The sequence below is a fragment of the Podarcis filfolensis genome (assembly GCF_964270895.1).
Source record: "Podarcis filfolensis genome assembly, chromosome: 3".
Classification (NCBI taxonomy): Eukaryota; Metazoa; Chordata; class Lepidosauria; order Squamata; family Lacertidae; genus Podarcis; species Podarcis filfolensis.
The window spans coordinates 11,250,591-11,278,262 of NC_139606.1; the positions used below are offsets into that span (position 1 = coordinate 11,250,591).

Below are 27,672 nucleotides of genomic sequence, written 5' to 3' on the forward strand. Positions count from 1 at the left end.
TCTGATATTTTAGTTCTGCCTAGGAAGACCCTGAGAAGCAGGCTAAACCTATGTTGGCCAAGGCTGATGGGAGATGGGGTCCAACAGCGTCTTTGAAGGCCATAGATTCCCTACCCATTCCTGAAACTTCAGGTCAACCCCTCTGACTTAGCAACCCAAGATGAAGGCTGTGCTATGCAAGAGGGGCTCATAACTTTCATCAACAGCCCTAGTTCTAAGCATACCAGTTGGAAATAAATCCTGTAGTTTTTGGTGGGTCTCATTTCCCAATGAACTTGTTTAGAAGGCAGTAGAAATCTCAGAATGGGCACACTTGATTAGATTGTGCACATTGGGTCTCCAAATGCTGGTAGCCTACTATTAATTTCATCTTTGATGGCTCACCATGATGGTTGGAGCTATTGGAAGCAAATGGTCCAACGACTTCTGGAAACACATGGTTGAGGAACGCAGGTCTACACCACTGTATCCCATAGCTGCAGGGAAATTATTCTGCAGACGTTGCAGTGCTTGGATTGCAGAGGGAATCTAGACACCTTACCTATGTTGTCTCACCCGGCTACTGCTTTTAGGTGACTACAATTTGGCTATAATTTTGAAGGAGACAGGAGCTGGGGCTGTAATTTGAGCAGTGAGCATTTGCAATGTTTCTTGAGAGCAGCTAATGATCTAAAGTCTTCCAGTGATGATAATTAAAATTATAGTTGCATGAGGATACAGGAAGTAGATGAAGGCAAGCTGAAAGTCCACCAATTGAAAGTAAATCATTGTTATTGAACTGGCCTCACCGGTGCAAGGAATTATGAGTTTTCGTTCAAGCAGAGGTGTCCTGACACATTTCCACCACAGGAGGGCAGGCATTTCCAAACAATTATTATTATTTTTTAAAATATATATGTAAAAAAAAATTCCTGCATCCCAAGGGGAAAAATCAATTTAAGAACTAGGGACTATATCCACAAAAGGTGCAAACCTTTCAGTACTCCGCTCTTTTTCATGTTTGGCAAGTCAGAAAAAATACCTCTGGAGTGGTAGATGCTATTTTACAGTGGGGGTTGGAGCCTGGTAGGTATCATTGGAACTATGTCCATTTGCACCCATCTCCTCTGTAGATGGGACACAGGTGGCGCTGTGGGTTAAATCACAGAGCCTAGGACTTGCTGATCAGAAGGTCGGTGGTTCGAATCCCCGCGACAGGGTGAGCTCCCGTTGCTCAGTCCCTGCTCCTGCCAACCTAGCAGTTTGAAAGCACGTCAAAGTGCAAATAGATAAATAGGTACCACTCCGGCGGGAAGGTAAACGGCGTTTCCGTGCGCTGCTCTGGTTCGCCAGAAGCAGCTTAGTCATGCTGCCCACATGACCCGGAAGCTGTACGTCGGCTCCCTCGGCCAATAAAGCGAGATGAGAACCGCAACCCCAGAGTTGATCACGACTGGACCTAATGGTCAGGGGTCCCTTTACCTTACCTCTGTAGAACCCCACTGCAGCAGCTGTTTGCAAGCCACCAGGAGGAAGGTAACTTTCCTTATAAAGCAAGAGGATTTCTCCCCTGATTTTTAATTCACAAAAGTAAGTCCATGGAGGGAACAGCTTTGGTTCTGGGCTTTGGATCATGGTCATTGGACAGTGACTTACAGGTGCAACGAAACCTTTCTCATTGCAGCTTCTGTGTTGATTCCGCTGTGATGTAATATTTTAATAATAATAATAATAATAAGCACAATTACTCTGCCAGTGGGAGAATACCCACTACTTTTCTTTTCTTTTTTAAAAAGGTATGTTGCATATAATCAGTTTCAAATGCCTTCCATATGAAGCAGGCATCTCATGTTGCAATCCCTCAAAACAATCCTGTCTACTGGGGATGAGCCTGAACAGTGGTGGATTGTGATCTGGAGTGTGATCCATGCCATCCCGAAGTCTATAGAATCACAGAATTGTACAACTGGAAGGGACCATGAGGGTCATCTAGTCCAACCCCCTGCGATGCAGGAATTTTTCGCCCAAAGTGAGACTTGAACTCACAACCCTGAGATTAAAAGTCTCATACTCAACCAGTTGAGCCACGAGACCACTCCCATTGCTTTGTGCTCTTTAGTGGTAATTGGCAAACATAGATAAGTATGAGGAACGCCGGCTTAGCCACTTCTCCTCTCTTTAGGGCTGCCTTCCCCAACATGGTGCCCTCCAGATGTTTTGAACCACGACTTCCATCTGCCTTGGCCCACGTGGATATATTGGCTGGGGTTGTTGGGAACTGTAGTCCAAAACATTTTAAGGGCGCCCAACTGGGGGAGTGCTAATATAGGTCATACATAATGAAACACAGCTTGAACAAATAGCCATGACTTTTGCATATGGGGAACGGGCATCTAAATCAGCGATAAGCAACCTGTGGGCAGTTCAGTTCAGAGAGTCATAGAATCATAGAGTTGGATGGGACCCTGAGGATTATCTAGTCCAGCCTTTCTCAACCTGTGTGTCCCCAGATGTTGTTGAACCACAACTCCCATCACCCCTAGCTAGCAAGGCCAGAGCTCAGGGATGATGGGAGTTGTAGTCCAACAACATCTGGGGACCCACAGGTTGAGAACCGCTTCTAGTCCAATCTCCTGCAATGCAGGAATATGCACCTGCCCCATATGGGAACTGAACCTGCAACCTGCAGTATCCCTGGCCTTTGGCCATGCTGCCTGGGGCTGATGGAAATTTGGAGCCCAACAGCATCTGATTTGCATGACATAAGGGGAAGAAGAAACCTCAAGTCCAGGTATTGAATGGAGGAGCCCTCCAGGCCTCTCTGCCTGACTCCAGGCCAAACCTCCTCTCCCCAGAACACACCCCTCGCTGGCCTTCCTTCACACCTTCCTTCAGAATTTTTGCCAGACTGGGATGTATCTTTGGACTCTGGTCATGCCTCTCGCTGGCATGGATGAAGGACAGTGAGGGGTGTCTGCAGAAACTAGCATAATGCAGAAACTAGCATAATGTGCAAAGGTGAGATTTTCACATGCTGCCTCTGCATGCTTTTGCCTCTGGCGCAGCCAGCAGATGCAAGGTTGTTGCCCGGAAGGGAATGCAGCTCTCAAGGTAAAAAAAAAATGTTCCCCACCCCAATATCAAGTATGGGTGCCTGAGAACAAGAATACATGCCAGCCTTCAAGGGCTGGGTTAAAAATTAACCCAAAGCCTCTGCCATTGGAAGACCCTAAGCAATTCAGGTTTTCTCAGCTCATCTATGGGATTCATAAAGACCAGTCCTCCGAGCAGGAATGAATGAGAAAAATGTTTACATATCAAGATGTGCGTATCAAAACTGCCAAGCTGTATATAACCTGCAGAAGCTGGGGTTCTTTGGGACTATCTGTTCTTGGGTGTTTAAGAGAATCATTTGTTCCTCACCTGTTCCTCAACTTGAACTGATGCCAGGGTTTTCTGCAGCAAAACTATGTCACTTGTGCACTATTTTTAAATGTTATTTATTTCTTTATTAAATTCATACACCACTCTTCATCAGAACATCTCAAGGACATCTCACAGAACAAAATGCAAGATAAAACACAAGTAAATAATTAAACCAAAACAACAAAACAATACCCCCCTTCCCACAGACATATTTAAAGGGCTTTAGGGTATTAATCAGCCAAAGGCCTGGTTGAAGAGGAACTTTTTTTTGCCTTGTGCCTAAAAACATATGATGGAGGCACTAGATATTTGCAAATTGTGTGAAGCCTTGGAATTGCAGTTGAAAAAGACACTGGATCGGTTCTGACAAGTTTTCTGCCACTATGTACGATAATACTTGCAGTTGTCACGCGGCGAGAATCGAGTGCAACGGAACTGTCTAAAAAGGAGCTTGGTCCATAACAATCACCACAATTGAAGTTGCAATTTGTTGGAAACTTACCTAGGACTAAATATCTCACTGAGCACCAGTGGGAAATTTACCCATGTTCACAATGCTAACCCTCATGGGGCAGGCTGCAATTTGTACAATGGGAGTTGTCTATGGAAATCATTATTGTACTGGGCTCCTTGGGGCAGTGTGAAGGAGCAGGTAGAATGGTTGGCCTTTTCACCAGGGAGTAACTGGGCTCAGCCATGGCATTTGCTGGTTGGTCTCTTACAAAATTGAAAACTGAAAACGACACGAGGGCTACCTCTCTTAACTCCTTGGAGGAAGCATGGGAGAAAGACTTGACCAATGAACTGAAAAGTCAACATACCCTAGGAAAACCACTGGCTGGCTTTGACCTGGTGTGGCATTAGCAATTTAAACGGGGTGTTGGCTGGTCAACTAGGGGTGCGAAGCCTGCAAACCCTACAAATGTTGCTGGACTGCACACTCCCATCTTCCACCATGACTACTGGGCAGTGCTGTTTGGGGGTGATGGGAGTGGCTTCCGGCTCCCCAATCTGGTGTAAATAAAAGCCTCATTTCAAATTATTGGTGGGAGGGGGTCTCCTTAAATTAGAAGACTGGGTGTTACCAGAGTTCTGCATCATCTCCTCTATTCTCGTTTTCTGTAGAACACCCTACGGAGTATGTTTCGTGCACAGGTGGATATTATGTCATTTCCTCACTGTGTTTGGATTCTGTCAAGTGCTCTGATTCCCTTTCTTTGACCTTCATACCTTCAAAGACAGTAAACACGTAAATCCCACCCCACGAAGCTAATCCGATTTGCAGAGGCAGGACCTGTGAATTGCTCTACTTCTCCCCCTCCACGTATAGACAAAAGGGACGTATATAATGGATCATTGTTCAAGCCTTCCGTCTCATCTGAACTGCCTCTGCTGTTGCTCCAGGGCCAGGCCTTCGGTGGCCATAAGGCGAAGCAAAGCTGCTCTACTCCCGCACTGCCCGCTCTGATCCGAGGAAAGGGGAACAGCTTTCTGGATCACCCAAAAGTCCCAGCAGAAACTCTACGAAACGGCTCCCCTTTCGTAGCCCCCTGCCCCCAGCACCGGAGGATTGACTTCTGAGCAAAAAGACAGCAGGAAGAACTTTCTGACAGTAAGAAACAGTGAAACAGACATATTCCCACGAGAGGCGGGGGACTCTCCTTCCTCGGAGGTTTTTAAACAGAGGTTGGGTGGTCCTTTGTCTTGTATGATTTAGTTCAGATTCCCGCATTGGTGGGGGCTGGACTAAATGACCCTCAGGGTCCCTTCCAACTCTGCAATTCTAGGATTCCAGGATTGTGAGGCACGTTGAGAATTTGATTTTGCACGGTTAGGCTGCCTGCACACCATCCGTTTAAAGCGCGCGACTTCCCCACAAAGACGCCTAGGAACTATAGTTCACCCCTCACAGAGTTCCAATTTCCAGCATCCTAACAAACCAGCGCTCCCAGGATTTTTTGGGGGGTGGGGTGGGAATCGCGCGCTTTAAATGGATGGTGTGTAGGCAGCCATAGACGCGCCTGAACCTATTGGCTGACTTAAGCGAGCTGTGCCAAACTTAACCCAAGACAGGGCTGCTATGTCGTTTGATCACTCAAAAGCAACAGCAATCGCAAACGTGTTTAACTCAAGAGTAAGGGTCGTAGGATATCACGCGAATAACAAGTGCCTTTGCGGTTGCAGCCCAGCCCAGGTACCGGGCAGAGGAAGCGCGGGCCACGGTAGAGCGCGGCAGGGGCCGCGGCGACTCCAAAGGGAACCTGAACCGCGCTGCCTGCCGCGCAGCGCCCCGCTCCTGCGCTCGATCGATCCGCAGTTGCAGGGTCGTTTCAAATCTCGGCTTTAGCCCTAGGAAGTTCCCCTCTTTATGTTGAGCGGGCGGAGGGAGGGAGAGGTGGGGGGGGGGGGGAGTCCATCGTCGTCTTCCACAAGCAGAGCTTTATCCTTTCCAACCCCCCTTTCGGAACAGAAGCATTTGGCACGCGCAACTCTGGACACATTTCCACTCCCGAAGGAGCTGCCGAGCGCCGTGAAGAAATAGGTACATCTTTCTTCCAAGCGCGGGCCGGGCGGGCAAAGAAAAGTCTCGCGGCGGGCCGGAGCTCCGGCAGCTCCTCCTCCCGGCGAGCTTTGACGGCTCGAATCCGGAAAGTTGTGGCAGAGGAGAAGCGAAGAGCGCGCTCAGTACCCCTCCGCGGCTGGGGCTGAGCGTATGTGTGCCTGGTTGTATGCGTGTGTGTGTGTGTGCGTGCGTGTGTAAGCTGGAGGGGGGGCCGCCTGGAGGAGGGAAGTCCAAAAAGGGGGCGGCGTTCCCTTTAAAAGCCGCCTGCCCTGCCGCGCTTCCTTGCAGCACCAGCAACCCGCCGCGCCAGCCTCGCCTAGGCTCTCCCGGTTCGCTCACAGGCCGCCCGGCGCTTGGCGAGCGCGCCTCCAGCCCCCGCGCCCGTGACCTCAGCCCGAGCCGAGCAGCCACAAAAAGCCCCGAGAGGGAGAGGCCGCCAAGAGAGAGAGAGAAAGAGAGAGCGGCGCAGGCAGCTCCGCTTGCAGGAGAAGCAGGAACAAGCAGCGAGAAGCGCTCGACGCCGGAGCCCAGGGCGCACGCAACGCGCGGAGAGAGGCAGGAGCCGGGTCGTGCGCTCTTGCCGCCGAGCCACCACCAGGAGCCGCCGGAACCGAGCAGCAGCAACAGGAGGAGGAGCAGCGGCAGCAGCGGCTGGCCGGGCCACTAACTCTGCCTGCTCGCTCTTGCTGCTGCTTTTCTTTTGCAACCAGGAACGAAAGCGCACGACCCAGAGGAGGGGGGGGAAGTGGCCCGTTTGGAGAGATCGGAGGCGGAACCCAACGCTTCGCGGCTGCTGATGCCAAGGGCATTTTCTTAAGGAGAAGGGAGCTGCTTTCTATTGACATCCGAGCAGGAGCGCCGAGGGGGCGCGCATTGCCGGCTCTCGGCCCGGGAAAAGGACGTTTCTTCTCCCCCGACCCTCCGCGGCTCCTTTCCCCGGCAGTTTCGGATCCTGAGCATGTTTCCCCGGCGGGCCGGGCCCTGGAGAAGGACGCCGGCGGTGCGTGCTCTTCCCCCGAGCTTGGCTCTGGGGCAGCGCCCTTGCAGCCGGGAGTGATGCGGCGCCCGGGAGAGGCCAGCGGGCCAGAGAGCAGCAGCTGCAAATCCGCGACCGCCGCGTCGACGTCGTCTTCTTCCTCGTCTTCCTCCTCGCTTCGTCCAGGTTAGACCAGGAGCGAGACCATGCCCGGGATGTTTCTTCCTCTGCGCCGAGAAGCGAGCTCCGGCTGCAGCGCTGGAGAGGAGCTCGACTAGAGAGCGAGGCTTCGGAGGCGCTTGGAACGTTTGGTTCCCCTTTTGCCTCGGCTGCGCTCGCCGCAAACTTCCCAGGGAGGGAGGGAAATTGAGCACAGCTCCTCGCCGCTCGTGGACAGCTCTCCTCCCCGATCCCGGAGTAAGGAGGTGGGGGGGAAAGACCACCACCACCACCCAAAAAAAAAGAAAAAGAAAGGACGGATCGCACATCCCCCCCCCGCTTGATCGGCCACGCTACTTCCATGTGGAGGGTGGCTCCATGGACGTGCCCGAGTGTGCTGCTGCTGCTTCTTAGGCGATCGGCGGGATCCTAAAAGGTAGCAGGAGGCGGGGGGCGCTGGGGAAGGAGGGCGCGCGCGGTTTCGAACTCGGCACATGGCCACACCTGCCGGGAAACTTCCCGCGGGGACTCCCTACAGATTCTTTCCTCCGCGTTCCTCAGACTGTTGATCATCCATACCTCCCTCCCCACGACAAAAACAGTCGCGAGTATGAATTAAAGCTAATGGTAAACGAGACATTTCTGGTGGCCGATGTCCCTCTTGGCATGTACCTTGCTCACTTGTTGAGAGAATGCGGGAGGTGTGTGTCCCGTATAGTCCCCTTTTGCTTTCCCCCCTGCTCTTTCTCCCCCGTGACAAGACCCCCGCCCAGCTGCCCTCTTCCCCAGAACACTTTGCTGCGCAAGTTAACTGCTTGCAGCGCCCATCCTAAGCGCCTTGCAGTATCCCGGGCCACAGGTGGCGGGCGGGGAGAATACTGGGCAGGTTATTACGCAGCAGCATCCCTCTGCTTTATATTGCAAGATGTCCTGGCTGGGAAACACTTCCAGCAAGCCTCCGAAGTTGCTGCCTGTGTTGCTCTGCTGGCCCGGTCACTCGTTGAAACTGCTTTATTCGGAGTGTATCGCTCCGCTCCGCAAACTGCAGGATCCCCACCCACCGCTGTTTCAGGAGCTTCTGAAACCCGAGTCCCTTTCTAGCCCATTATTGTAACGCGCCCCCCGCGCACCTCCATTCACAAATCCCATTGATTTCGGTAGAAACATCTCCGCGCATAAACCGTGGGTGGGGGAACTGGCTCCAGATGTTGCTGAACTACAGCTCCCATCATGCCTGACCATCACCCATGCTGGCTGGGGTTGATGGGAGGTGGAGTCCAACGAAGTCTGCAGGGCCACAAGTTCATCACGGCTGGCCTCTTAACAGTTAGAGAGGATCGTTTACCGTAGCCGAATGAATCCGAGGCACGGGAAAGGGGTGCTGGAGAGTGGAGTTTTAGCTCGGTTTTACTGTAGCAGGCTTTTGAAAGGAAGAAAGTCCAACAAACCTAAATGCACGTCCAAACACTTTACTAAAAGAGCGCACGCGCCCCTGAACTAAAGCAGCAGAAAGGCGCTCTCTCCATGTAAACGAGATCCTTGAATGAAACGGCTCACATGGATAAAGTTCTAGCTAGCAACCTTTGCAATCTTTTGCTTGTGGCTGCCGATGCCCTGCTCATTATACTGGATCCCAAAACTATTAAAATGCGGAGCGAAGGGGGCGGGGAAGAGATGAAATAAGGTTTCCATCAGCTATGTGTAGGTTACAGGATGTAAAGGAAGGCAGTGAGGGGGAGAAAGCGGGGAGTTAGGCAGTTTCAGGTCACAATCCAGCACACTGTCAGGTGCACTTGGCTTTGAATGCCTCATTCTGTGCTGACTTGTTGCCTTGGTGCGTCCTCTAATTGTTTCCAGTGGTTTTGTCCAGCCCTTGGGGAATCGATGGGCTATAAAACTTAAAGCCCATTCTCCTGACAGACCTAGGAGGCTGGAAGCTCCTCTTGATAAATGTTTCACTGCAGTCAAAAAGGCACGTGTCCTTCCCCATCCCCATGTAATTCTCCTTTCTAAAAAAGCCACTCTGTGATTATTTGTTCTTTCTTTACCATATTCACCTCCTGTCTCCTCATTCCACACCTTCTGCTACATGCATGCCCGGGTTTTGTCCTCCCACCAGTTCAGCAGAGCCTCCTTACAGCAGGCTAGGAAGCAGCTCAGAGATCACAGTCCCATAATGCTGGCTCTCCAGCCTCCCCTCAAAACCCCACCACACCACACCCTGCAATACTTTCTTCCTTCAGCGACGTCCCAGCATGCAGCTATGCTTGGGGGCTCTTCACACAGTACTATTTATAACAGTTCTGTCTCTATTTATTCTCTGGAGTGAACAGTTTCACTCAAATAGCCCAGGAGCCACGGTGTGGGCTTGTGAATATAATTATGAAAATTCATGTGATTGTGGAGGTATCCTCCACACCATATCATGGATGAATGGGTCAATATCTTGCTGCAGGGTTTTATCCCTCCCTTCCTTCAAGGGGTTGTGGGTGGTGTTTTTAAGTGAGCCGCCCAAATCTGCAGGGTCTTTCATGCGCTTGCTCCCTCCTGAAATTTCCATTTCACACAGTCCTTTCTTTTGCCAGCAAGCGCAAAGTTGTCCACGGTGGGGAGCAGGTTGTGCGTTATCAATATTGTTTTGTGTGACTTGCCTAGAGGAATGATAGCAGCTTCTATGGGTTGTATTCAGCTAATGTTTACTCTGTTGAAATTAATGAACCCAGGTTGCTCATGGCCATCGATTTCAGTGGGCCTACTCTGAGTAACAATTGAGTATAACCTGTTTTTTCCTGGACTAAGAGGATCCATTTGTGGGATTTTCTCTTTGCTTGGGCCCTATCTGTGCTTTCAGCCGCAGGATTGTGAATTGCCTTCACTTTCAGCTACTTATTCCCCACTGCCCATAATACCAGTTCCTACCAATCTTAGTCCACGTGGGCAGCTTCCATAATTGCTGGCAGATTGCTACCCACCCCAGCAACTGTGGACATATGAGAGAGAGAGGAAAAACAATATCCTGCCACAGTTCATGTCAGTACCAAAGTTCCCACTGGGGTCAGGACTGTCTCTCATAAACCTCACTTTCAGGGAGATGGAGAAGGGCCTACCTACAAGGACCATGGGAGCTGGGAAGGGTTATTTATAGATCAATGATAAAACTACTGTTTTGCATGCAGAAAGACCCTAGTCGGATCTCTGGTATTTCCAGGCTGGCTTGGGCATATCCCGTCTGAAATTATACTAAAACTACTGGCAGATAAAGGGACGCGGGTGGCGCTGTGGGTTAAACTACAGAGCCAAGACTTGCCGATCAGAAGGTCAGCAGTTCGAATCCCCGCAACGGGGTGAGCTCCCGTTGCTCGGTCCCAGCTCCTGCCAACCTGGCAGTTTGAAAGCATGTCAAAGTGCAAGTAGATAAATAGGTACCGCTCCGGAGAGAAGGTAAACGGCGTTTCTGTGCACTGCTCTGGTTCGCCAGAAGCGGGTTAGTCATGCTGGCCACATGACCTGGAAGCTGTATGCCGGCTCCTTCAGCCAATAAAGCGAGATGAGCACCGCAACCCCAGAATCGGCCACGACTGGACCTAATGGTCAGGGGTCCCTTTACCTGTACCTTTACCTTTACCTTTACTGGCAGATAAGACTGAGCTAGACGGCACTAATGGAATGGCTTTGTAGAAGGTGGTTTCCTATGTTTCATGGAACGAAAGCAGCCGTGAAGCTTAGAAGGACCTTACACTTTGCTTATGCTGGTTTTGCCCTACAGCGCTTCCTCACCTGCCAACTCAACCTCTTCCATTCCCCCCAGGTTGATGACCATGGTTGCCAGGACCTGCTCTCTACTAGCACTGCTGCTTTATCACATACTGCTGGGTGGTTCGGCCAGCCTCATCCCGGAGGTGGCCGACAGGAGAAGGTTCAGCGGAGACTTGGGCCGCGTCACTCCCCTGCAACTCTCTGAAGGGATCCTGCGCGAATTTGAACTGCGCCTGCTCAATATGTTTGGGCTCACGCGGCGGCCCACCCCAAGCAAGGACATCATCATCCCTCCCTATATGTTGGAGCTCTACCATCTGCACACCAGCCAGAAGCCAACAACCATGGACTATAACCTGGAGAGAGCTGCCAGCAGAGCCAATACTGTCAGGAGCTTTCACCATGAAGGTAAGGAGGGATGCTCTTAGCTCCTGCTTCCACTGCCCAAGCCCTAACAAAAATAGGATTGGAGATTCCACTCCCCTGCCCCCTGCAAATTGGAATGCTGCAACTGCCAAGACGTTTGGTGGTTGGATATTTGGGATGGCCCACATAGCTCAGTGAGGGAACACTTGTTCCCATCATCTCCAGGTAGGATGCAGAGAGAATCATAGAATTGGAAGAGACCACAAGGGCCATCGAGTCCAACCCCCTGCCAAGCAGGAAACACCATCAGAGCACTCCTGACATATGGTTGTCAAGCCTCTGCTTAAAGACCTCCAAAGAAGGAGACTCCACCACACTCCTTAGCGGCAAATTCCACTGTCGAACAGCTCTTACTGTCAAGAAGTTCTTCCTAATGTTTAGGTGGAATCTTCTTTCTTGTAGTTTGGATCCATTGCTCCGTGTCCACTTCTCTGGAGCAGCAGAAAACAACTTTTCTCCCTCCTCTATGTGACATCCTTTTAGGATTTCAGACCCCTGCCTGAAATCTGTTCAGTGCCAAATGCAGCAATGGCCTTGATTTCTTGTGCTCCTTACACTTCACCCATTAGATATATGCGATGTATCTCTTGCTATTAAAGCAGTTGTGAATTCCTCATTATGCAATTTGAATCTCTGCCTGGTTTGGTTGCTGCTACACTGGTATGTTCTAACGAGACAAAGCGTATCGCTCAAATTTGGTTAGCTGAAAAGTGCAGTTTAAATGTATGTTTTTTCCTTCTGAGCATCTATGCTAGGAAGGAAGAGATTACCGCACTGTGTGAATACAGCTGAAGTGTGATTCTCTCCTTGTGGTGTTTCTGCTCAAACTCCTCTCGGCTTCCTCTTAGTTCAGCGCAGGCCTGTCTCAACCATTGAAAAATGAATCTGAAACTAATCTTGCCCATGTTGACTTGGAAACAGGTAGCCTTCTTTCACAGTCAAAGCTCACACCTGGAAACACCAGGAAGAATTCAAAATCTTACTCCTCTGATCAGGGCAAGCATTTTGCAATGATCTCCCTCTTTCTCCTTCTGTGTGTTGTGTGCCTTGACTCATCTGTTTTAATTCTGGCCACTATTTTGAATGATTGTGGTGGGTGGGAAGCTTTCAAAACATGAAACCATGTTTGCAGTAACGTAGATGTGTATGTGAAGACAGTACCATGCCCATTTCAGTACATGCACATTAGCTTTTGGATCCCAAAATGAACAGAAATGGTTACCTCTGCATGGCTGCCAAGCCTCCTGGGCTGGATCCAAGCGCAAGCCATTGTTAGAGCAGACCCGCTGGAATCTGTGAGACTTCACTTAGTCATCCCATTGATTTCGATGGGTCATCTCCGGAATTACGACCAACCGAAAGATTGCAGTTTCAGCCTGTGATTTCTAAAAAAAAAATGCTATTTGAAGAACACTGACACGTTGCGTATCCCCTCCCCTGCATGATGATGAACATCACAGAAACACATGGCCTTGCATTTTGAGACATTTTTAAAAGCACAGTCCATAGTTCTAAGACAGGGGTCAGCAAACTTTTTCAGTCCATTGTCCCTCAGACCTTGTGGGGGGCCGTATATTTTTTTGGGGGAAATGAATGAATTCCTATGCCCCACAAATAACCCAGAGATGCATTTTAAATAAAAGGACACATTCTACTCATGTAAAAACATGCTGATTCCCAGACCATCCGTGGGCTGGAGTTAGAAGGCGATTGGGCCGGATCCAGCCCCTGGGCCTTAATTTGCCTAAGATGTATAAAAGTTTTTGTTTTTTTAAAAAAGATTATTTAATTTTCTAAATATATTTCTGAAGATTGAGCCTGTCACTGCCATTGTGTTTGCGGCAGAATCTCCCTTCCCTCCCTCCTAAAGAACCAGTATCCCACATATGCTTATGCTAATAATGTGGGTGGCCAATTTGCCCAGAGGAGTGTAGAGACCAGTTTTTCCTCGAGGTGATGAACGTACAGATGGTAGGAAACAACCTGGAGCAAAAATGAGGAGGAGTACGAGGAATGTCACATTTCCCCCCCTTTAAATAGCTAGCAATTTTAGTTACTGGCTATGTTTGTTTCATTAAACCTTAAGAATGGCAAACTACATTTCTAACTCTGCTGAACTCTTTGTTCTGTGCCATATTCATTTATCAATTTTTAAAAATTGACTTACATTGATCCAGAGCAAGAAAAGTGGGTGGTTATTTTTTAAATTCTACAGATTCTGTCCAGATTATGAGTTCCTACCAATAAATTTATATGTTGCAGGCTAAATAGAAAAAAAAAAGTCTGTCTAATTTACAGTTGGCAATCAGGGTAACTTGGAAGGATTTCTAATCCCCATCTAATCCCCGTGAGAGATCAATTTAACAATCAATTGTATTGTCTCCACCATGACTTTGTCTTCTGTTTAAATCTAGATTTAGTGGAGACCTAAGGTAAGCCCTTCAGAAAGCAAGGCTGATAAGTTTTGGAGCAGCTGCCCACTGGATTTCATGGACACCTGGGGCTTTAGGTCACTCAGATTAAAAGCCACAAGCAAATATGTACTTAACTAGACAGAACAATTGGGAGTAAATGCAACACAATCTTCAGATGCTCTGTTGCCACTTATTCTTGTATTTTTCAACTAGGCCAGTTTTCTAAATTAAAGGCAACTTGCTTGAACTTTTATGCAAAGTGCTTATATCCGAGTTCCTTAAACTTGAATGAACTTGTCTGTAGCACTACTGGGCAAAGCTTTACATTGTATTTGCAAAGTTTTTTTTCTTTTGTTTTTTGCTGCTGCTGCTGCCATCTCTGTTCAATGCAAATCCAAAAGTTTCGCCATGATTGCGGCAATCTCCTTTCTTCTCCCCTCCATTTATGACCCTAAGCACATTTTTTGTGCGTGTGATTAGCAAAGTCACATTGAATTAGCTAGACTTACAGGTTCCTTTCTGTGTTTCTGCATCCCAGCCACAGATACTTGGATGCAACGTGTACAAATAATAAGCATTCAGAGGATGTGAATCTAGTGTCTTCTGCAGAAAGGCTATAAACTTGCAGTTGTCAACCTTTTCACGGGCGGCACTGATGGATTGTAGAGTTGTGGGGAGAGAGACGGAAGCAACTGCTTAGGTTACATATAGTATAGAGCTGGGCTGGCAAGGAAAGATACATAAATATGTATTTTAATTAAGTTTCTCCACAAGGGGTGTGGCCTGCGTAGTGATTATTCTAATTAATAGCAAGTCTTAATGAGGAAAGAGATTAATGGTGTAACTTAAACTTGCACTGTGGCTTATGCTGCTTTGTGTGTGTGAATATAAAACTAATGAATGGGAGAACTTCCAGTAAACATTTCAATTGTGCCAAAATGCATCTTAACGCAGAACTACATACATAGATGAGTGGGCAGAGGGAGGGAAGGCTAGCAAGTGTTTGGGTCAGCTTCCTCCACTGCAACTCTGCAACAATCCTTAGTCCAACAAAATAAACCCTTGGGCGATAGCCCTACACCCCTTTGCTTGGGAGTAAGTCCCACTGAACTTGAGAAGCAATGACTTGGCCATTTTGGTCCAGTGATCTATATAGCTCAAGAGAGAATTTGAACCCAGGTCTAAGTCTTTCCCTAAGTCTGTTATTTACTGTGGGAAGCCTGTTCTTTCAAGCTGATTCAAAGGCCTGTTCTCCCCCCCCCCCCCGCAAAAAAATACAATAAAAGCAAACACATAAAAGCAGCTTATCTAGAGAGAGCCGCCTTAAAAACAGCAGCAGAGATAACAGGTTAGTTTTTAAAGGCCTTGGGAAATAGAAAGGATGTTAGGGAATACAACCATTATGGTAGGTCTTTTGGGGGGTTTTATATTGTAAACCACCCAGTCATCCTCTGAGGAAGGGCAGTATAGAAATTTAATTAATTAATAATAGTAATAATCATCACCACCTTATGCCCCGAGGCATCTCCCTGGCATGTCAGCTACTGAAAGGCCCTTTCACAGGTGCCCTTGAGAGGAAAGGGAGTGCCTAGAGAATGGTGGGGTTTAAATACGAGAAACAGTGTGGAGGAACTGGTTCAATGCTAATTTGCTGGCAGTTGAGGGCTGCAAGATCTGGAGGGCTGCAGGTTCCACACCTCTTGTGACCAGGATACAGATGTGCTTACAGAGAACCCACAGGAAAACCTGTTTTTCCCTCTCACTGTTTTGCCGTAGCATGCTACAGAAAAAGACACACACACTTAACTTTTCTCCGAAAGCTCTAAAAACCTGACGCGATCATTTACTTTTTCTCGCAGTTCAAGTGCCACAAATTATTTGAGCAAATCGTTAGATTGTTTCTTTATTTCCTTTAATAAACCCACAGGCCCTTGTTGCAAGTGCACTGTTTGCAGCTTGCAATATCCCCCCCCCCCCGCTCCCCGTCACATCCAATCTCATAAACCAGCCCAGTTAAAGTAAGAGGCCTCTCCCTCTGTCAGTTGAGCATGAGAGTCTTAATCTCATGGTTGTGAGTTCAAGACCCACTTTGGACAAAGTTTCCTGCACTGCAGGGGGTTGGACTAGATGGCCTCATGGCCTCTTGCAACTCTACAATTCTAAGATTTTGCCTCTGTGTGTAGGGAATTCCACACCCAATGGAGCCACTGTGTTGGTCCCTGTCAGCCTAACCTCTCTCCTCAGCAAGCACATGTCTGCCACTGACCTTTAATCTCTGGCTTACCTCTCTGGGCAATGGCAAAACCTCTGCCTTTGCACCTTTGTAACCATGCGAAACATGGCTTTGTTGGGGTTTTTTTGGGATGGGACGGGGGTTTGTTTAGCCCTGCCTTTGTTTTGCACATGTCAGTTCAAAGCCACTTAAGAGAAGTGTCCAATTAAAGCACCAATGATGTAGATAGGGCAGGAATTAAAAACAAATCGAATGTGAGGTAAACACAGCGTGGCTGTGGCTTGTTATTCTCGCGAACCCTCCCTAGCCATTGGGTGAGCGGCTGTTTTTTCCCCTGTTGCAAAACCAGGCGGGGGCAGGGCGGGAATGGGAAAGCAAGAGGCAAGGAGGGGTTTGGGTGGAAAGAGACGGAAAGATGGCAGCCAGTTGCTGGCTCTGAAAGGTAGTGAGGAGTCGCCAGATGCGGTAGGGTGAGGATAGAAGATGGCCCTGGGGGACAGGGCAGTGCAGGATAAAACACTGCAGCAGTTTTTCCTCTGAGTAAAAGGAAGCAGGGGGACTCCCATCAGGACAGGGCAAGGAAAAACAAGGGTGAAGTAGATCTTGAAGGAAAGGCACCAGGGGTTTGTGGTGGGTGGAAACCCCAGGAAAGAGTGTAGACTCAAAGGACTGGGAAATGGCTTCCATTTTCCTCAGAAGATGTTCTTCTGGAGAGATGGAGAATTTGTGGCCTTTCTGATGTTGCTGGGACTACAACTCCCATCAGCCCTAAACATTGGAGCATGCTGGCTTTGGGTAGTTGGGAACAGGGGGCCAAAGTTCCCCACATCCCCTCATCTTGTTGTTCTGGCACTTTTTAGAGATGCTTACAGAGTTGTTGGGATGCGGGTGGCACTGTGGGTTAGACCACAGAGCCTAGGACTGGCCGATCAGAAGGTCGGCGGTTCAAATCCCCGTGACAGGGTGAGCTCCCGTTGTTCTGTCCCTGCTCCTGCCAATCTAGCAGTTCGAAAGCACGTCAAAGTGCAAGTAGATAAATAGGTACCACTCCGGTGGGAAGGTAAATGGCATTTCCGTGCACTGCTCTGGTTCACCAGAAGCAGCTTAGTCATGCTGGCCACATGACCCGGAAGCTGTACGCCGGCTCCCTCGGCCAATAAAGCGAGATGAGCGCCGCAACCCCAGAGTCGGCCACGACTGGACCTAATGGTCAGGGGTCCCTTTACGTTTTTTACCGAGTTGCTGAGAGAGGAGAACAGTCCGACCCTAAGACATCTTGCTGTCAAATGCTACACACTTCACTTATAGCCAGCGCTTTGAAAGGAGTCTTACAATGCTGTTCACAAACCACTCCCTGCCATTTTGTAGCCTGCACCTACCGGTATCTTGGTGCCACTTCACCAGGAGGTTTCACCCTAAAGCATGTCACGGCCACCCCTGCAAGAGACTCCATGTGCTCAGGCATTCATGTGGCCTCACTGCAGATGGGTGTAGAGTGCTCAGGACAATCACATTTAGAGGGAGCCAATTATAGTTATTTTTCCTGCAAATGCTTGGGAGATACCCGTTGTCCACCATAGACTTGTGTCCTTTAAATGCTAGCTCTTGTTTAGGTGACCGTAGAGGAAAGGGACTCTGAAGTCAGATGTTGGGGAATAAGGAGATACCTTTGGATTATGGTTGTGTTTCCAAAGCTGCAGTGGGAACAGTTAGGCTGGAATCCAAAACTTGTTCCTTTGGAATTTAATATTGGTGACACTTCCGAGTAAATGGAACACCAACGGAGCAATGTCGCTGTTAAGATAGTTCACAATATGCTTAGACTTAGCCACAGTTGTTGCATTTATGTGTAGTGGTATTATCATTGCGTAGTTTACCGAGTGGGCTGGACACATTGCTTGTTCGTAACCCAGTTTAGAGGCTATCTGAGAATATGGATATTGTATCACCTACTGAGCCCTTGGAATAAAACAGGAGATAGGGCAGGTCAAATCTTCCCATTGCTTTCTCTTAGATTTCTTTGAATTGCACATGAATCTATTTCTGAACCCAAAGTGCAAGTGAAGATTCACTCCAACTCCCATCAGTCAGATGGTGGAAATGTAGACCAGCAATATCAACCTTGGGAGCAGCAGATTCCCTCACCCTTAGCCTCAATGGTTTAGTTAAATTTGGCAGCAATAGTACATCCTGTCAATACTGTACAGTGTTATTGGTCATAAGTAAATGTTCAATCATATTTCCCCAAAATGTTGTTTTCCAAAAAGCAAAACTCACACCTTTAAACTATCTGAGAGTGCTCCAATCGTCCACATGGGATGCACATAATTCCCCCTGCCCAGTATGTCTTCATCCCCTCTCCTGAGCCTTCCCCCCACCCCTCCTCATGCCATCCATATTAAAAAGAACAAAAAGGAAGTGGTGTTTTGTGTCCCTGGCCACTTTAGACGATGACCAATATACTGCCTGTCTCCTGTTCAAATTTCAGCCACAAACTTAAGCAAATGTTCATTCCTCTGCTCCCACCTGTAATAACAAGGATTATGTAGGGGGTGAGCTTTCGGCAGTTAAAATTAGTAGTAGATTTTATAGAAAAGAACAGGACAAGGCACAACTCACAAAGCACCTTCAAGGTCGGCAGAGTCTGTAAGCCTGTTGGTCCCATATTTTGCAGTTAACTGTTCGTAATAGCAGCGCAGTGGACAGGCAGTATGCATGATGAATTTGCCCAACATGTGATGCAGCTGTAGACTGTTGCAGTTCAGTAGATCTGTGCGACTTGGTTGCCAATTCCTGCAATGCTGCCCATTGCAGGAACAATGCAAACAACTAGTCCTACCTGGTGCCCTGCAGATGTTTAAGACTACAGCTCCCATCAGCCCCAACCAGCACGCCTGCGAGCTATAGTCCCAAACATCTGGAGGGCGCCCGAATGGTTTAACTACTAAACCCATCCAAGTTATTTTCATTTAGGGCCTCCTTGAGTAAAATGACTGGGTGTGCTTTGTGGAAAGGTCTATAATTACGAGACAGGGTTTGGGATAGTAAGTTTTGTAAATCATGAAACTTGTGGCACAATGCCTTTGGAATGGCTTTTGAGAGACTGACATGAAAACTGAAGGTAGGGGTTTGTTGTTGGCGTTGCGTGTTTTTTTTTAGGGAAATCTTTAAGAAATGCAATCCCTTTCCTTGATCCTCAGTCAGTTTTTAATTACTCTCCCTGGGCCCCTGCTAACCACAGTGTTAAAAAATGTTCTTTAATACCCTTGAATTCCAAAGCAATGCCTCACATTTCTTCCCCCTTATTACGACCACCTGGAATTCGCAGTGCACTCCTATGAGATCCAAAATGTGTGGCAGCGAAGGAAGCATTTTAACATCGTGTTTCGTGGGCTTGCCTAAACAAACAGAAAGACAAGAGCAACTGAAAAAAGGGAAAGGGGAGAAAGCCTTTTGAATTTCTAACGTAACACACGTATTGGCTTATGCTAATGTTATGGGAAATCTTCTATATCTGTTCTTGTGTTGTTTTGTCGTGTCCGACTCTTCGTGACCCCATGGACCGGAGCACGCCAGGCACTCCTGTCTTCCACTGCCTCCTGCAGTTTGGTGAAACTCATGCTGGTAGCTTCGAGAACACAGTCCAACCATCTCGTCCTCTGTCGTCCCCTTCTCCTTGTGCCCTCCATCTTTCCCAACATCAGGGTCTTTTCCAGGGAGTCTTCTCTTCTCATGAGGTGGCCAAAGTATTGGAGCACTCAGGGCTAATTTCCTTAAGAATGGATAGGTTGGATCTTCTTGCAGTCCATGGGACTCTCAAGAGTCTCCTCCAGCACCATAGGGTACTTCAAATATTTCGTGGCATTATCTGAGTTACTGATTGTGTTTTTCTTCTCTCTCTCTCTCTCCCCCAAACCAGAAACACTAGAAGAACTTCCAGAAAGAAGTGGGAAAACATCTCGGCGCTTCTTCTTCAACTTAACTTCCATCCCTGAGGGGGAGTTCATCACTTCAGCTGAGCTTCAGGTTTTTCGGGAGCACATTCAAGACGCTTTTGAGAGCAATGGTAGCTCTTACCACCGTATTAATATTTATGAAATCGTAAAGCCAGAAAGAGAGGCCTCCCAGGACCCCATCACAAGACTTTTGGACACGCGCTTGGTGAATCGTAACGCCAGCAAGTGGGAAACGTTTGATGTGACACCGGCTATCATGCGGTGGATTGCACATGGACAACCCAACCACGGTTTTGTGGTAGAAGTGGCTCACTTGGACCCCAGGGAGAGCCCTGCCTCCAAGAGGCATGTCCGGATCAGCAGGTCTTTGCATCAGGACGATGCCAGCTGGTCTCGGATCCGGCCGTTACTAGTGACCTTTGGGCACGACGGAAAGGGACACCCTCTCCACAAGAGAGAGAAGCGCCAGGCCAAGCGCAAACACAACAAGCGCAAGTCCAATTGCAAACGGCACGATTTGTACGTGGACTTCAACGACGTGGGGTGGAATGACTGGATAGTGGCCCCGCCGGGCTATAGTGCCTTCTACTGCCACGGAGACTGCCCCTTCCCCTTGGCAGACCACCTGAACTCCACCAACCATGCCATTGTTCAGACTCTTGTCAATTCCGTCAACCCCAAAATCCCCAAAGCTTGCTGCGTGCCGACAGAACTGAGTCCCATCTCCATGCTCTACCTGGATGAGAACGAGAAGGTGGTACTAAAGAATTATCAAGACATGGTTGTGGAGGGCTGTGGCTGCCGCTGACGTGGCAGCAGGGCGGAAAATGGACCAATGCAACAAAACAAAACAAAACTTGACACTTTAATATTTCCCAATGAAGACCTTATTTATGTTATGAAATGGAGAATTAAACGCATCTATTTTGAAAAAAAATCTATTTATGTCTACAGAAAAAAGCGAGGAAAAAATATTTTAATCAGAGAATTATTCCTTTTAAAGATTTTTAAACATATTAGTTGTACATTTTATATGGGTTTAAGCGCCCCCCCTTTCCCCCCTCAGCACATGAAGTATAAAGGTCAGATTGTTATTTTGTATTTATTTACTATTATAACCACTTTAGAAGAATAGCTAATTTGTATTTATATGTATAATCAAAAAAAAGCAGAAGAAAAAAAAATATAGGGTTTGTACATAATTTAAAACAAATGGTAGCTTTTTTGTTTCTTTTCCTTTTTCCAGTGTGTATTTAAGTAAGTTGCGATGTGTACATGGAAGGGTTACTATGGCAAAGGTGCGTAATGCATTTTGCTTTCTGCAGTTCTACTGTTAAGGTCACGAGTGCAAGCCCAATGAAAAGTGGCTAATCCGCCCTGCTGACTCAAGATTATATTGTACAATTCTCAGGAATGCTGCAGGGTGGGCTGCCTAGTCCATGAGAAACTGGCATCTTCCCGGTGGGGAGCATTTGGATAAGAACCAGACGGTTGCTGAGCAAGTAGAAATAGAACTGCCGTTCCTCATGAAGGTGTGACACGACCACCAACTGGGCTTCTCTAGAAAACTCTCTTTCCCTACTTTAATTTTCGTTTTTTTTGGTCCTTGCACCTACAGAAAAGCAAAATGTTTATGCTGTTCCTCCCCTTTTAAGTAGTTCACCCATTGGAATCCTTGTCCTGGCCAAATATTAAATAATAAAATACCAGATTTCTTCAGTTTTTAAAAAGCTTTATTTCTGCTCGCCTTTCCGACGGCGCCTAAGGTATTCCTGCTACTACAGAGTAACGCTCACTGGATGCCAGAAGTCTATTATTGCGCACACCTTGCAATCTATGTTAACAGAGCTCGGAGGGAAGAACAGGTTTGTGGGAAGCAGCAAAGTATGCAAATTCCACCCTTTTATTTTCCTAGGGACATCAAACACATGCAAAGGAATCCGAGGAATTGCTACCGGGCCAGGCCCTAAATATCTCCTCCCGCACCTATGTAAAAGGCTCCAGAGAAGTAGAAGTTTGCATGCAGTCAGATGTGCTGCCCATATGCAAGCATAAAGCTGGGTCAACTTGCACCCCCACGTAAGGGGAAGAGGGCTTCTTGGTTTCCCACGAGAGCTTGCAGAACAGGAAAACAATTGCCCTTCCATAGATTCTACAGAGCAGGTGGGAAGTAGCCAACATGGCGCCTTCAAAATATGTTTTTGAACTTAAGCTCTCATCAGCCCCTGCCAGAATGGCCAAAGAGGAGGGATGCACCTGAAATGGGCTACTTAGAAGCAACAGCAACGGGAGAAATGTGCGAGTCAAAAGATGTAAAGTTACACTGCAATCCTACACATATCTCCTCGCAGGGCATTCCCACTGAGTTCAGGGGGAATTACTTTGGGAAAGCCCAGCTGACTCAATTGCACTTGCATCTGAGAAGCTTTGTGAAGGATTGCACTGCTAGTCTGGCTTGCAATAATGCCATTCATAACCATCCTGAAATTACATACTGTGGAATAATTTCACTTAAGTGGTTTGAGAACGGATCATTAGGTGTTCACGGGAGCATATGTTTATTTTAAATGAAAGCAATGTCCCTAGAGATGTTTCAGTTTGTCCTCCAAAGTCAAGCAGTCCTGCTTAGACCTGCAAATGTTTTTTGCACAAACAAAGAGGTTTACATGGCTTTGTTTTGAAGTATTTTCCCCTTTTAAAAAATTTCGGCTCTAGAACTTTTTCAATAGCCTTGGAGTAGAGGGTCAGGGAACCTCGCCTGCAATCTTTGACAAATATTCTAACCAGTGCTTTTTTCCTCAAAAAAAATGTTTAGGGGTACTCTCATTTTCCTACTCATATTGAAATACTGCCCCTCAATGAGGCCAAACTTACGGTAGATTCACAAAATGTTTAGGGGTATGCATACCCCTGCGGCCCCCCAGGAAAAAGCACTAATTCTAACTATGTTGCTAAACATGTCGTCATTGTTGTCTGAATGCTACTTTCCCACACAATGGTGCTCAGAGTGTCTCGCAACAGGTTAGATGAACAGTGAGTATCACAATTCAAAAGCCTACCAGAAACAATTAGAAATAATCACAATATCGGTAGGTAATACAAAAAGCGAATCCATACAACATTGTATGAAACAAGACAAATAAGCTTTTCTAACTTAGTGGCTTAAATCTGATGGATGTCTTACCAAATAAGCAACATCTGCAACTTTAGGCTGCACAATCAGTAACAGCAACCCTTCAAAATGAACACCACTTGAGAAGACATGTAATCATTTCGTGATCTGTTCTTTGGCTTGGTAGGACAAGACTTTGACTGTAAGGTCACATCCAAACTATGCATTTAAAACATTCCCCTTGCCCCACTAAAATCAAAGGAGAATCCCAGGAATTGCCATTTACTCTGCAAGGAGCTACACTTCTCAGCACCCTTAACAGACTGCCATGCTCAGGATTATTTGCGAGATGCCATGAGCTTTAAATGTATGGTGTGGGTGTGATCTGGGATATTGGCTCATTTATAACAGCAATTTTGGAATTTCTGAATACTTTCTTAAACCAGTTTTGTTGAAAGCTTGTTAGCATCATAACCATCCAAAAGGGAGGCTTGGTGGACACTGAGAGAAGGGATGCTATAGAAGGTTAAGACTCGGAAGTACTGGAGAATATTCATGCAGTGTTGTGAAACCTTCATTCATGAATATTTTTTGGTAAGCAAGAAGATGCAGTGCTCATTTAATATGTAAATATAGCCTGCAACAATTTGATCTGAGGTGACCTCGAAAGATCTGTCGTTTCATTTCTGGCAAGGAAGATCTTATACATTTGTTTCTGGGTAATTTTCTTTCTTCCTGTCATTCATGTTTGGAATAGTGATTCATCCCGTCCCCCCCTTGGTTCTCAGCAATAAACAGTACTCAGAAACTTTCACATATTTGGGGTCATTTCCCACTTGTGGTGACAGTTTCTTCTGCCTGGATTGAATAGGTCTTCTGATTGCTGCTTCATGAATCCAGTTTGTACACCACTGCAAACTGTGGTGTACGGATGTCTGGGCCTTGCTTGTGGGGACGGATGTCTGGGCCTTGCTTGTGGGGAACTGTTCAGCCTGCCACTTCACTACCTCCAAATTCAATTTGCACATGCAGAAAAAGCCCATAACATGCTTTGCGGAATCAGTCCACAGACTGTCTTCTGGATTTCTTTAGTGCTAAGGATACTAAGAACTAAGGGGGGAAATGGAAGTTCAGAATTTCAAATTTAAAAGGAGATGGAACTACAGGAGTTGGGGCTGTAGGTTTTCTGAGGGTTCTGTTAAGTCCAGTTGGACAGATGCACATGATTTTCATGGTGATTTTGATCCTCTTTCAAGGGGTTTTGGGTGGGTACCATTGCTAAAACAAAAGAGGCTCAATGCATCGCCCACAAATCAACTCTAACCATTGGAAATCAAACCAGCTGGCAACATTTCTGAACGACATACAAATTCCATAAAGGTTGTGAGCAGAGAGAAGATAATTGGATTTCAGTTTTTTAAAATTTAAAATATCTCTTGCCCAGCATTCTAGTTCCATTATTATATCAAAGAATGTTAGAGTGCCAAAGCAAAAGCATGGTAAGATTTTCACACCCCTCCCCATCAACCCATTCATTTGTTGTCCATTTGATGTTGAACATGCATGAATCAGGACCCAGTAAAATACTGTAGACAGAACTAGTAACAATGCCAATTAGCAATTGATTCATTTGTTTATCATGCCTATAGCTCACTCCATGAAGTTCAACTTAGGGCTGAGAGCCAACTGGAGTTCAGGATAAGGGAAAGCCAGCAGAATTATTCTGGGTGGAATTCAATGTCTAGGGTACCTTGCAAGCAGCTGTATCAGTGCCCCTCCCCCAATCACTGAGAAATTACCACATTTTAAACTACCCAATTATTTGAAGTGTCCACAGTGACAACGAGGCAGGATGAAAAGAAATTGCACGCCTTTATGCCGCAGTGCAAGAAGGACAGGAAGCTTCTCCCACATTTGATCTTGCCCCAACACTAGCTGCACACTGATGTCAGACACTCCATAGTCAGATAGGTGGTTTTTGCACCCCCAGTGGGGGCTAGTCTCACCAACCCCTAGGTACACCTCTGGCAGAGCTGTCTTTCCCATAGGGCTTAGTGGTGCTTTGCGCCAGGGCGCCGGCCTCTCAGGGGCGCCCCAGCGAGTGGGGGAGCTGCGCGGCTTTGACGGCGGCCTCCCCTTTCTTTCCCTGCATGCTCGCCAACTGCGCCCTGTCAACCATATGGCTGCCGGGCACACAGCTTCCTTCCCAAGCCTTTGCAGGGAATGCTCTCCCGTAGTGGCATGGGGGAGAGATGCGCCTCCCCCCATGGCTGGCAGTCTGCAGCTTTGCCGCTCCCCATCCGTGGTAATTTGGGGGCTCTGGGCAGATATTTGCATCCCGGCGCCACATCTGCTAAAGATGGCCCTGACATCTGGTCACATTATTGCAACAGTTCTTTGAGAATAAGCACTTCCAGTTTCCAGATGGGACCATCTCTTCTCTCCTCCCTCTCTGCACATTGTTTTGGGGGTTTCTGACCTGCCCAGAACAGTTTTTTGTTTTTTTAAAGGCACATGGGAATTAGAGGGGGAAAGCCCCAGTCATGTTAACCAGACCTGTGCTGGCTCCGGCTAGCAAAACCGTTTAGTTGAATCCAGCCTGAATTTTGACTTTTGCTCATCAGTTGCCTTCGCTGAACCTGTTCCCATTTAACATGCGCAACAGCCATACAAATATAAGCCATGGCGGTACATCTCTGTTGATATCAGATGCTGTTTCATTTGTCACAACGTGCCTAATCTTATCTAGGATCTCTTTCCACGATCCTTTCAGCACAAGACAAATGTGGCTTCAAATAATTCTGCGCTGACATCCTATCATGCCCTAAAGGGGGTTGTGTGCAAATAAATGTCATGTACAGAATTCAAACAAATGACCACAGGACATAGCATCTTCAGCTGGCCAAACATATATAGAATAAAAAATGTAGACATTACAGACTGGAGGGATTCCAGTGTGAAGGAACCTTATATATACAACATTGGCCTGGCTCTGGTGGAAACTGCCACTGTTGCCAGTGAACTAGTTTGTTTCAGTCAAGGCCTTCACGCCTGTGGGATGTATATATGCTATATACCAATTGGTATTTACAGTGGAACCTCGTGTCTCACCAGAGTGGTGCATGCTCTAGTTATCTCCCGCTTAGACTACTGCAATGCGCTCTACGTGGGGCTACCTTTGAAGGGGACCCGGAAACTGCAATTAATCCAGAATGCGGCAGCTAGACTGGTGACTGGGAGTGGCCGCCGGGACCACATAACACCGATCCTGAGAAATCTGCATTGGCTCCCAGTACGTTTCCGAGCACAGTTCAAAGTGTTGGTGCTGACCTTTAAAGCCCTAAACGGCCTTGGTCCTGTATACCTGAAGGAGCATCTCCACCCCCATCATTCAGCCAGGACACTGAGGTCCAGCGCCAAGGGCCTTCTGGCGGTTCCCTCATTGTGAGAAGTGAGGTTACAGGGAACCAGACAGAGGGCCTTCTCGGTAGTGGCGCCCACCCTGTGGAACACCCTCCCTTCAGATGTGAAGGAAATAAGCAGCTATCCTATCTTTAAAAGACGTCTGAAGGTAGCCCTGTTTAGGGAAGTTTTTAATATTTAATGCTGTACTGTTTTAAACACTTGATTGGGAGCCGCCCAGAGTGGCTGGGGAAACTCAGCCAGATGGACGGGGTATAAATAATAAATTATTATTATTATTATTATTATTATTATTATTATTATTATTATGTACCATCATCCTGTTCTGCCTCCCACTTTCATTGTGCACTTTTGCAAGATGAAGTCATTATTGCGGGAGCCGGGGTATGAAATAGAAAATATTAATCACTAATCTGGTGTTTCTTTATTTTGTTTAACTCTAAATTGTTAAGAGGTTGCTTAATTGCTGTTTGCACAACTCAACTTTAATCCTTCAGTTAGTACCCTGTATGTTGATGTTCAATTTTCTTCCCTAATTTCCATTATGAAAACGTTTGTGCGCAGTTACTGCAGAGCCTTCAAGGACCGTTTTATACTTCCTGACAGCGTAGGTCTGCCTTAATGGTTTGTTTTTACTGCTTAAGAGTGTAAACTTTTCTGCAGCCAGTGCGTGGAAAGTCTACTCTCATCCTGCATTACACATTTTTCATTACTCATTTGCTGTTTTTCCTTTGTTGCCAATGACCACCTTTACTTCGGCTTTGTGCAAACACTCCTGTAATTTGCAAAATAAGATCCCTCTCCTTCTGACCCTTTCCCTCTCACACTTTGCTTTCTAAGATGCATCTTCTATAAATTATATAAGGAGAAAGAAAAGCTACCAAAATACAAGAAGTTAACTCGCTTTTTTCCAAGGTCCCAAGGTGCTGTTTCAGCAGCAATTTGCTGTCATCTTATTGCAGCGATAGAGAAAGTTTTAATTCCCTGGTGCTGCTTTAAATAGTACTGCCATAATTTCTAGGAAGGAACAGATTTCTTTACTATCACTCCTACTAGTAATAAAACATTCTCTGCATTTCTGTATCATTTAGCAGTTGAATTGTATAGATGTCTACGCAAAAGCAAACCCCATTGCCTTAAATGAGACACACTCCCAGCTAAGTGCGTATATGGGACAACAGCCTTACAGCGTTCAATGGGCTTAGCATGCTATCCCAAACCAATTCCAATTTTCTTATTGCACTGCAAT

At 47.1% G+C, this 27,672-nt stretch overlaps 2 protein-coding genes across 2 annotated transcripts in view; one reads left to right on the forward strand and one right to left on the reverse strand.

The window, feature by feature from the left end:
* Positions 1 to 27,672, reverse strand: part of LOC310759499 (uncharacterized protein) — a 402,944-nt gene that overhangs the window by 72,982 nt on the left and 302,290 nt on the right. The window lies entirely within an intron of this gene.
* On the forward strand, positions 6,255 to 21,607 carry BMP2 (bone morphogenetic protein 2). The gene is made up of 3 exons (XM_083606677.1): positions 6,255 to 7,539; positions 10,912 to 11,267; positions 19,852 to 21,607. Exons 2-3 carry the CDS (start codon positions 10,916 to 10,918, stop codon positions 20,694 to 20,696), a joined length of 1,197 nt encoding a protein of 398 aa, XP_083462803.1. The 5' UTR covers positions 6,255 to 7,539; positions 10,912 to 10,915; the 3' UTR covers positions 20,697 to 21,607.